Below are 11,907 nucleotides of genomic sequence, written 5' to 3' on the forward strand. Positions count from 1 at the left end.
ATCTATGTACAGAGTTGGAACAGTTCTACGGGGTCTCAGGATTGCAAGATACTTTTTCATACACCACCCCATTCACATGCAGTAGACTTTTACAGCAATGTTGAAGATTCCAATAGCTAGGAAAAGTTTTAGATATCTGGGGGTGCAAATTACCCAAAACTTGAACAAACAAGTTGTATCAGTTTAATTATAGTACAGTTTGGAAAGCTCTAAATATGGATATAAAACATTGGAATAAATGAAGACTCTCCATTATAGACAAACTAGTTGCATTGAAAGCAATGATTGTACCTCCATTTCTTTTCTTTCAGACTTGGGTGAATGCCTGAGATGGATGAAGACCCTGGAACCTATCCCTAAAGGAATCCAGAAATTCCACCCACCCGTGGGAAGCAAGATAGGGGAGACCTGGCCATAAAAGGGATAGGCATACCTAACCCCCAAAAAGAGAACCCCTAAGAAAAAAATACAAAAGCCCCAAAAGGAAGCCCCAAAAGTAGAGAAAGGGGGCATCTGAGGGAACAAAATAACCCTCGGGGAAAGGCCTAAAAAACACTCCAAAAGCTTCTTTCGGCTGATGCCCCCTCCCCAGCTGAAGCCAGCAGCCCAATTTGGGCAGAGGCTGGTACCCCTCTCCCTGCTCACCCATGTGGATTACCCCAGCTGTTAGCAGGACCATCTGGCTCGCATCCACATGGGTGGGTACCCCCCTCACCATTCTCTCACCTGCAAAGGAGGAGCAGGAGAAGCAGAGCTCACCTTGAGCACTGCCTCTAATGGATATTCTAACTTTTAAGCTTTAAGCCAGGGCAAGAGGCAGCAACAGCAGTTCCCACCTCTCCGCTGCAGACTGACACCAGAGCATCAGGGTACACTCGCTGCAAGTGGGGGCCTAACTTGCAGGCAGGCAAGTCTTAGAGACACTCATTCAGGGGCCTGCATCTCTACCTGGTGCTGGTGGTGCAGCAGCAGCAGCAGCCTGGCCTTAGGAGAGTTTCATTCAGTAAAATTGCATAGGCTGTCCCCACCAAAGGCTGTCCCGCTGACCAGCCTCTCTCTGCCTGGACACCATAGCTAGCTTTTAGGGTGCCTGCCTGGCCTTTTAAACAGCGCCTGAATGAGGAGCTCACAATGCCTCTCTTAGCTACTCACTGAGGTCACAGAGCCTGTTCTGCTGACCAGCATCCACCTCTCTGCCTGGACACCAGAGAACAGCTGGGTCAGGGAGGGAGCCAGCCAGCCTTTATAGACAGGTGAGAAAGGAGGGGAAGGCAGCCCAGTGTGTAGCCGCTCTTGCAGACCTTGTGATTTCTTTTAGGCTATTACCAAATAAGAGAGACCTATAATTTAGATTAAAAAATTGGCTTCCAGGTGGAAAAATCAAAGTTGGAAACAGAACTGTTAGATCCTAAAACAAAGATGCTTTCAAGAATGTATAACTTGCTGTTAAAATGGAATACTCAGGATGAGACGGTGAAATCTGCTATGATTAAATGGGCACAAGATGTTGGTCATAACATTATGTTTGCTGACTGGGAACAGTTGTGGACCACAGGTATAAAATTTACGGCATGTAATGCCCTAAGAGATAATATTATGAAAATGATTTATAGGTGGTACATGACCCCAGTCAAGCTTGCAAAAATCTATCATTTGCCCGATAATAAATGTTGGAAATGTATAGAAACTGAAGGTACATTCTTTCACCTTTGGTGGACGTGCCCAAGGATTAAGGCTTTCTGGGAGATGATTTATAATGAATTAAAAAAGGTATTTAAATATACCTTTCTGAAGAAACCAGAGGCTTTTCTTCTAGGCATAGTCGGCCAATTGGTGCTAAAGAAGGATAGAACTTTCTTTATGTATGCTACAACAGCAGCAAGGATACTTATTGCAAAGTACTGGAAGACACAAGATTTACCCACTCTGGAAGAATGGCAGATGAAGGTGACGGACTATATGGAATTGGCAGAAATGACTGGCAGAATCCGAGACCAGGGAGAAGAAATGGTGGCAGAAGACTGGAAGAAATTTAAAGACTATCTACAGAAATACTGTAAAATTAATGAATGTTAAAATGATGTTGGACTAAAAATAAGTGGTTTTGGCATTAAAGTTACTAAGAATATGTAAATATAGATAGTTATTTGGATGAAAATATATAGTTATAAGAGGTTAAGATTATAGAGTAAAGACAAATGAAAGAGGGTAAGGATTTGCTGAAAGGACTTTGTAAACAGGAATACAAAAGGGGAGGTGTGAGGAGGTCAAGGAAATAAGCAAACGAACTTAAAGATATTGAAAAATTGATTATTTCTTTTTAAGATATTTTTTTCTTTTTTCTCTTTTCTATTTTTTCAACTATTGGTTTATTAGGTTTCTTTTTTGGTAACTTTCTTATTAGTTCTTGTTCTTTTTTCTTTTCTGTATGTGTAAAAGTTGGTTTAAAAAAAACAACTTATGTTTTGTATGTTTTGTGTAAAATCTTAATAAATATTTTATATAAAAAAAACAAAGGGAGCCTTGCAGCTGATGTGGATCTCAAGGTTGCAGAGAAAGACCCTGAGATCGACCAGAAACAACCCCGCGGTCAACTGGGGGCTTGCGATCGATGTGTTGTACATGCCTGATAGAGCAATGTTCCAGATATTATTACCCAACCTCAGTTGGTATATTAGAGGTTTCCTTCCATCGCTGGGCAATAACTGTTGTGAACAGGAAGGAAATTAATTCTTTAGATTTAAGGGTGGAGTTTGGGGTCAAATCTAGGGATAAGAAAGCAAGTGCCAAATCAGGAAGGATATATTGTTGGCAATTTTGGAGGTCAGATTAAAAGCTTTTTGCCAAAAGGCGTTGACCACTTTCACGTTTCTGGGAGCATACTGTGGCCCCGTTTCATTATCTGAAACTGGCAGGTTCACCTCTGGACTTAAATTGGGCAAAGCCCCCAGGTAGTAATTACATACCCGCACCCACCCCTCAAATTACTAAAGTCAAACTTGGAGTGGTGGGCACCAGTTTTTGCTGTCCTGTTCACATGTATTGATCATACTACATGTGCTCCACCAGACTGGGGACTTGCAATCATTATCCCAATTTACAAAAAAGGGAATTCTAGACCAATCAGTCTCTTAAGTATCATCAGTAAATTGTATGCTAGCCATCTTTTGGGAAACTTTCTAGTCAGATGAAGAAAATTTCCTGGAGGAAGAGCAAGCATGTTTTAGGTCTGGCTGCTCATCCATTGACCAGGGATTGGTTTTACAGCATCAGAAAAATATTCTCCTGATGGTGGGGCACTTTACACAGCTTTTATAAACTTCAAGTCTGCTTTTGACATGACAGCAAGAAACAGACTACAGGAGCTGATCTGCAACACCTGTGCCATGCTTGTCTTTTTGCTGCAGAACATGCAAAAGTACATCTGTAGCAAGCGCAAAGAATGGAGAGCAGCTCCAAGCAAAGATGGAGTTTCTCAGTGGAGCTGAGCGGACTGTGGAGGAATGGCAACACAGACAGGTGGGGAGCCCCTGGGCATAGCTGTCAACCTTCCCTTTTTTTGCGGGTTATTCCAGCACCGTTCCCCGCTGTTATGCCAGATTGTTTGATATCCCGTACACTGTCCACAGGACAGGTGAGGCTGCTGATCCCTTATTTTCAAATCTGAAAGTTGACAGCTATGCCCCTGGGGAGGAGAGAGATTGCACAGGGGAGGAAGGTGAGTCCCAGGAGCAGGACAGTCCTGAGCTGCAAATTGCTGCCACACGTGGGACACCAATTCTGGCCCAGAGGAGCAAGGACAGCAGCTGCCAACCTCAGAAGACACCAAGGGGACAATGAAAGGCACAGTGCACAGAAGGATCCCTGCCACCCCAAAGAGGACAAAGGGGGGGGGGGGGAAATCCTGCTTAAAAACCTTTGAAAACCACACCTTGCCAACAAAGGTCCGTATAGTAAAAGCTATGGTTTTCCCAGTAGTGATGTATGGAAGTGAGAGCTGGACCATAAAGAAGGCTGATCACCAAAGAATTGATGCTTTTGAATTATGGTGCTGGAGGAGACTCTTGAGAGTCCCATGGACTGCAAGAAGATCAGACCTCTCCATTCTGAAGGAAATCAGCCCTGACTGCTCACTGGAAGGACAGATCGTGAAGCTGAGGCTCCAATCCTTTGGCCACCTCAGGAGAAGAGAAGACTCCCTGGAAAAGACCCTGATGTTGGGAAAGATGGAGGGCACAAGGAGAAGGGGACGACAGAGGACGAGATGGTTGGACAGTGTTCTCAAAGCTACCAGCATGAGTTTGACCAAACTGCGGGAGGCAGTGGAAGACAGGAGTGCCTGGCGTGCTCTGGTCCAGGGGGTCACGAAGAGTCGGACACGACTAAACGACTTAGCAACAAAACTAGTGAGAGGACCAATGGTCTGACTTTGCATAAGGCCTTTCGTATGAGGCACTGTTTCCTTTTTTATTCTTTAAAAAAAAATTATAGAGTTTTCCAGTTACACTTCCCACTTCGTACATTTTTTTCCCCCTTTAATTAGTCCCATACACGCTTCCCAACGTATCCCTTACCGGCATTCTAGGTTTAAAAATTAAAAATTATCCCCAAAATCCCCACCCGTCAATAAAGCGCCGTTTTCCCCCTCAGCGCCTTTCCCGCCTAAACCCTGCCTTGAGGTAAGCTCTCCCATCCTAACCAACCGCCACCCAAGCCCCGCCCGCCCCGCCAGGCCCCACCCCCTTCCGCAGCGTCAGAACTTTTGCCCAGTTACGAAGCTGCGCCCTCCCCCTCCCCGCTTGGGCCCCGAGGCAGGCTGGGAGCCAGATCGGCGGCGGCAGCGGCAGCGGCAGGCACGCGACTCTCGGCAGGCGCAATGGATTGGGAAGGGGGGCGCTTGCTGCTGCCCTTCTTGCAGGTCGTCTTCCACCTCTACCCTCCGCTGGGGTTGGTGAGCTCGAGCGGCCCCTTGGATCTGAGCTCCTGGCACTGCAGCTTCTCGGGCACTTGCGAGTGCGACTTCCGGCCCGACCTGGCAGGTGAGAAGGGGAGAGGAGAGGAGGGGGGGGAAGGGGCTGGAGAGAGAGGCGGAATGCGCAGGCGCGAGCACGTGCACCTCGACGGTTCGAAGCTCTCAGCTGGGAGCGTCGCCGGGGTGGCAGAAGTTCTAGTCCCCACTGCGCCACTCCTTTTTTTTTAAAAAAAAAAAAAATTAATTAACAATTTTAACATATCGAAATCTCAAAACATATCATATTCATTATTTTACCCCCCCTTTCCACCGCGCCACTCTTAAAAAAAAAATTAACAATTTTAACATATCAAAATCACAAAACATATCATATTCATTATTTCACCCCCCCCTTTCCACCGCACCTCCCCCCCCGGCCTTCCCTCAGGTCCTCTCTCTGACTTTTCAACACATATTATTCTCTGCATACTGTAAAATTGTGTTGTTGTTTAGTCGTTTAGTCGTGTCCGACTCTTCGTGTAAAATTGTACAAATCCTTATATTATCCATCTACTGTGTTCGCATCCACTTCGCCACTCCTAATCCTGCTTGGCAGGGGGTTGGACTCGATGGCCCTTGTGGTCTCTTCCAACTCTATGATTCTATAATCCTGTATCATATGCGACTTCCTCCAAGGGTTGTTGTGAGGGCAGATCTTGGCCCCAGGGTCAGGAATGGTTGGGGGTTGGAGCCCCCAACAATATGTATCCCCATATTACCCCCCACCCCTCAGGTGCGGTTCTTGGGGGGGGGGTGAGATGTGCGCGTTTTTTAAAAGCAGTGCAAAAAGAAGAATTCCCCGCCCCCACTAAGCCTCTTGATTCATCCCAGGTCTAGAATGCAACTTGGCCGTGAACCTGGTCGGCCAGCAATTGGCAAGGGAGCTTCTCATGAAAGGCCTGAAGGGGTTTGTGCACAACCCCAGCCCTGAGAAGCCTCTGGTGATGTCCTTCCACGGATCGAGCGGCACGGGGAAAACCTTCGTTGGATCTCTGCTAGTCCCCCACCTCTTTCGCTCTGGGCTTCGAAGCCCATATGTCCACCACTTCTCCCCAGTAGTTCACTTCCCCCATGCAGAACACATCGAGCAGTACAAGGTAAGGAAGCTGCCTTTCAGCACCAAGTTGCAGGCTTTGTTTTTCTGCGGCAATTCGCCACACGGGTCCCTGTTTTAAAATGCAGTAGGACACATGTAGTCTGGAGGCTTCAGTGTAGCCTAACCTAATCTGTTGCTTTGTCACCTTTTGTGACCTGATTCATGTGCTAAACCAAACTGTGTCCTGCTGCAAACTCTTGTGTTGGCTCCTGGGGGTGGGGAGGCAGCAAACAAATTTGCTCATTCTGTAATTTTTCTGCTGTCGTGCTGCACTGAGCTAAGCCATGGTTTGGTTTAGTGTGCCATACAAACCAGAGCTTGTGGTTCAGCTCTCCTGAACAAACTGTGAGCAGTATCATAGGACAAAGCTTAGTATATGGCTCATAGTTACTCTGGAGAGAACTAAACTGCAAGCCCTGGTTTGGGCATTATACGTAGCCAAGCCTTGGTTTAGGACAGCACAGGACAATTGGGGGTGAACAAACAGGTCACTATGTGTGACTTAATGTAATGTGCAAACCTGGTCACCATTATTAGAGATGCAATAAATGCCACCGAGCAGTTGAATTCTGCATTCCAACAGTTGGCCAAGGGCTTGGAGAAATAAATTTTTATTGGTATTTAGAAGCCATTGGGGAGGGGAAAACCAAACTTCCACATGCATGGCACCACCACAGTGCGCACCAATCCCTCTTGCTCTCCTGGTTTCAGTAAAAAAGCAACGCATAGCCTCCTGAGCACAGTGGGAGGCTCCTGCTGCGCTCAGGAGGCTTCGGGCGGCTATCCCTGAAGAGCAAGAGGGAACACTGCGCAGCCTGCATTCACTGCATAAGACGCACACACATTTCCCCTTACTTTTTAGGAGGGGAAAAGTGTGTCTTATAGAGCGAAAAATGCGGTGTATTCTATATTGGGGATCAGCATCCTCTGGTTCTTCAGATGATGTTGGCCTCCAATTATCACCAGCCCCAGCCAGCGTGGACTATGGTCAGGGATAGAAGCGCGTTATGAGTCCAACACCATCTGGAAAGCTGCAGATTCTGCTACTTGGGTCTATAGAAATACTCAGCCTGGTCTGTGCAGTTGGGACAAAGGGTGCTGGGCTCTCCTGACCTTCCACCACACCGCACTGCTACTGCCTGGTTAATTATGGGCCTTGTGGTAGTCAAATAATAACATCCTTCAACCTGTAAACTTTTCTGAAAAGTATGTGTAAAAGGCCTTGCAGTTTGCAGTGGTCTTTTTTTCCTTACATGCTTGTGCAGTTTGTGTATTGGATGAGTATTCTTTTCTCTATCTTCTCCCAGAACGATCTGAAGAACTGGATCCAGGGGAATCTGACACGCTGCGGCCGATCACTGTTTATCTTTGACGATATGGACAGGATGCACCCAGGCTTGGTCGATGTGATTATCCCATTCTTGGGACCTTCCTGGGTTGTGTTTGGAACAAACTACAGGAAAGCCATCTTCATTTTTATTAGGTAGACACTGATTAAATAGCAGATATGAAAGGCAGGAGGTTGCCTTATGCCAGGGGTCAGCAACCTTTTTCAGCAGGGGGCCAGTGCACTGTCCCTCAGACCTTGTGGGGGCCGGACTGTATTTTGGGTGGATAATTGAATGAATTCCTATGCCCCACAAATAACCCAGAGATGCATTTTAAATAAAAGGACACATTCTACTCATGTAAAAACATGCTGATTCCCGGGCCGGGTTTAGAAAGCGATTGGGCCAGATCCAGCCCACGGGCCTTAGTTTGCTGACCCATGCCTTATACTGAGCCAGGCCATTGACCCATTTCATTCAGTAATGCCTACACTGACTGGCAGCAGCTATCTAGGTTTCCAGTGAGGAGTTCTTTCCCAGCTCTTGCTGGGGATTGGTCTGCGTGCAAAGCTGGTGCTCTGCCACTGAAATACAGCCCTCCCATATTGGACTTTGTGGGAAATTATCTAGTAAGGAATTGCTTACCATCTGAAACTGATTCCTCCTCTCCCGTCTGCAAATTATATTTTCTGCATGTAAGTCATGAAAGAAAGACCCCAGCTGTAGTGCAGTAAGAGAATATTTTACTTAATGATCCCATAGTGTGTACAGCACCTTCTTTGGATGCTAAGTGTTTTCAAAATGTGGTAAACCTAGCTCCCTTGTCTTTGTCTGCCTTCCTGCTCATTCAGCTAGGCCTGACCCCAAAGTCCTGCCCTGATAGCACCATTGTATGTTCATAAACTTCAGTTGGTTTTGCTTTCTTTAAAATATGATTCTAAATGAAAACAGCCAGCCCTAACAGCATAATCCTGTACTTGCCCATTGTGAAGTAGGTCTGTTTGAGTTCAGTGGAGCTACTACTACTACTCAGAGCACCTTAGCACAAATAACAAAAAATCAGTTTCATGAAAACTTTGTTTACCTATCCAGTTAAGCCCGCCGTTATAAAAATGTCTTCAGTAACCAGCAAAAATGAAAAGTAAGGGAGGTGCCAACCAGACTTCACAGGGGACGAGATGTTCCGTGATCTGGGTGCAGCCACTGAAAAGGTCTCTTGTCCCACCCAGGTGTGCTTCCAACGTAGGCAGGGCAGAGAAAGGCCTCTCCTCCTGATCTTGGGGAAGTGGCAAGATGGTGTAGGGACAAAGATTGGGAACCTGAGCCCCCACCCCGGATTGCTGGACTACAATTCCCCCCATCCCTTTTGCCCATGCTGTATGAGATTGATAGGAGTTGGAGTCCAGCAACATCTGGAGAGCCACAGTTCCCCAAACCTGATATAGGAGCAGGTGATCCATACAGTATTGTTGTTAAAGCACTGAAGCACATCCTTATGAGTGAAGTGTGTGTTCTCACAAGCCATCTTTTCTCTTGCATCCTGTCTTGTTCTCTGATAGCAATGCTGGTGGAGAGCAGATAAACCAAATTACTTTGGACTTCTGGCGGGCCCATAAAGACCGTGAGGAGATCAGCCTCAAGGATCTGGAAGCATCAGTTTACAAAGCTGCTTTTGAAAACCCCCAAAGTGAGTATCATTTGAGAAACAGGAAACATAAGAACAGCCCTGCTGGATCAGGTCGGAGACCCATCTGATCCACCATTCTGTTCTCGCCATGGTCAGCCAGCTGCCACAGTGGGAAGCCCGCAAACAGGACCTTAGTGCAACTCTCCCCATACATAATTCACAGTAACTGATATTCAAACAGTAGAGGCAGAACAGTAGCCATAGGGGCCAATAGCCTTATCCTCTATGAATTCGTCTTGCCCTCTTTTAAAGCCATCTAAGTTGGTGGCCATTACTATATTTTTGTGGGAGTGAATTCCATAGTTTTAACAATATGAAAAGGGAGAGAAGTACTAAACTCTTCCTCCCACACTTCTCCCCTCAACATACCTGTTTCCCCACAAACTGAGTTTACTTGTAACCTCCAAGCCCCACCAGGAATTTGTGGAGGCAGAAGTGCTTGACCACCTGCCCACATGGCATTTTTAAAACTACTGTCATTTTATACTGGTGACCCTTTTGTGGGTGAAATACCCTTTGCCTCCTTCAGTGGCCTTGGGTGAGAGAACCATGCCCACAGCAAAGGGAACATTGAGCTTTTCACACAAAATGTGGGCAGTAAAACTCTTGCTGAGGAAGAAGGAGCCACACAAAAGCACTGTGGCCCATATTACCTGGAAGGAAATAAAATTATCAGCCAGAGATTTATTTTGCAAAAATCTTATCTTTCCTCCCTCAGGGGTGGGATTCAGTGGTCCAGTTCAAACATATGTGGTCCACTACTGGCCTCTTCAAGAGTACAGGCCTTTCCCCTTCAAGAGTACTTAATTCCCCTACTTAATTCCCTACTTAGAAACTTGATCTCTCTCTCCTCCAGATGGATTTTGGAAGTCTGGGATAATCGATCAGCACCTTATTGACTTCCTCGTGCCTTTCTTGCCTTTGAAGCAGCACCATGTGAAACAGTGTGTGGCCAGTGAGCTCACCAGCCGAGACCTAGAGCCACAGCCAGATGTCATCCAGGCAGTTGCTGACAGCATCCCTTACTTTCCAGCAGAGTTGAAAGTGTTCTCAGCCACAGGCTGCAAAACAGTGGCTTCACGGGTCCCTTTATTCCTTTGATCTCTCCAGATTTTGGTCACTTGCCTGCAAAGACTTTGCTGGTGACAATTTTGGAGTTTTAAAGGCTCAGCACAAAGACTGCCTCACCAATTATCCTGATTGGCTTTAGGATCAAGGAAGAGACTTTCCAGAGCATAGACTCAAACAGCAATGCTGACTTGACCAACCAGGAAACCAAAAAGCACTTTATACTTTGCCCTGAGCCTTGACTAGAGTCTGTGATGTATTGGAAGGGAATCTTGGCTGCTCTCATAACACTGTCTTATATAGACTTTTTCTTAAAAGAAAAAGAGGCAATGATCACAATTTTAGATTCCCTAACACAGCACAAGTTGATCAGTTTTCTTTGGAATCTAAAAATCTTACCTCTCGTACCATTTTTAAAGACATACTGTGATTGTATCAATGTGCCAGAAGCCACAGTCCTAGGCTAAAATGTTGTAGCAAGATCCATCTCATCTGAACTGATCCATACAGGATTGATTTGCCTTATTGTGATTACATGCTGATGGTGGCAATATAAGTGACACCAGGCACTTTGGCAATGGGGCTGTGGGGAGAGATGGTCTTCCGGTGCCTCCTTTTGTACACGAGAACTGGATTTTCCCTCAAAAGTGCCTGAGAAGCTGACAGGTAAATAAAACAGCTGTTTTGCAGTGTTGTGTAATGCACTAGGGTGGGAAGACCTTAACCAGGTGGCAGACTGGATTCTTGGGTGGGTGGGAGCTGCCCAACCTGACATCCCCATGGCACCAGTTTTTCCCTTGGCAATGCATCTTGAAATCAAGCCACATGGGAAATTACACAGGGCTTTGAAGCTGTTGGTACTCAGCTGCTGGGCAATGCTAGGAAACGGAGTCACATCTTGACCTGATGTTATACAGTACAGTCATACCTTGGGATAAATACGCTTCAGGTTGAGCTTTCAGGTTGCGTTCCGCGGCGACCCAGAAGTAACGGAGCATGTTACTTCCGGGTTTCACTGCTCACGCATGAGAGCATGCACAGAAGCGGTAAAACGTGACACGTGCTGTCGCACCTTATGTTCTGTTCGGGATGCGAACAGGGCTCCGGAACAGATCCCATTTGCATCCTGAGGTACCGCTGTATATGGCAAAAGGTGTGGAGCAAGTGGGTGTGGCTTGAGGAAAACTGCCTCATGGCCTAAATCAGGACCTTTGCCAGAGCTAATTCAGCCCACAAGCTTCCCACCACTATGCTAGCACTACTAATCTAAATGGTTCCAAGTTGCTGAGCTTCTGTGTGCGCTAGTCACTATCCTGCAAGAATAGTGCATTAGAATTACATAAATGCGAGTTATCAGATGACAAGATATTCTACCATCCCATTTAGGGTGATTCTCTCTTCCCAAATCCAGCCCCATTACAACACAAGACATATTTTTAGTGGGTCCCTGCTCCAACGCTCTGGCAAGGCTTTTCAGAGACACCATGGGGCAGGAGGAGATGGGAAAGATTCCTTGTGCAATCCTAGATCCAAACCAGAATACATTCAGTCTCCCAATTTATTGCCACTTAGTAATTGGCAAAAAGCCTGTGCAACTTTCTCTCTGAAAGGCTTGTGGTACAGACAAGCCTTTTCTGTATATTCAGAGGAAGAGGAAAACCAATGACCGCTTACACGTTTTTAAAATCTTATGTTAAGAACCTCCTTAAAATGAGAC

The 11,907-nt window shown here is 46.2% G+C and overlaps 1 protein-coding gene and 1 long non-coding RNA gene across 2 annotated transcripts in view; both read left to right on the top strand.

The window, feature by feature from the left end:
* LOC309524414 overlaps positions 1-4,091 on the top strand; it is a 29,452-nt gene extending 25,361 nt beyond the window's left edge. The window contains exon 4 of the long non-coding RNA XR_014215899.1: positions 3,408-4,091. This is a non-coding gene — a long non-coding RNA (uncharacterized lncRNA). The remainder of the gene's footprint in view (positions 1-3,407) is intronic.
* Positions 4,092-4,802: 711 nt separating this feature from the next.
* Positions 4,803-10,426, top strand: TOR2A (torsin family 2 member A). The gene is made up of 5 exons (XM_082208996.1): positions 4,803-5,039; positions 5,843-6,108; positions 7,415-7,590; positions 8,995-9,122; positions 9,979-10,426. Exons 1-5 carry the CDS (start codon positions 4,877-4,879, stop codon positions 10,221-10,223), a joined length of 978 nt encoding a protein of 325 aa, XP_082065122.1. The 5' UTR covers positions 4,803-4,876; the 3' UTR covers positions 10,224-10,426.
* Positions 10,427-11,907: the final 1,481 nt, after the last annotated feature.

This window comes from Podarcis vaucheri, assembly GCF_965113315.1.
Source record: "Podarcis vaucheri genome assembly, chromosome: Z".
NCBI classification, from domain to species: domain Eukaryota; kingdom Metazoa; phylum Chordata; class Lepidosauria; order Squamata; family Lacertidae; genus Podarcis; species Podarcis vaucheri.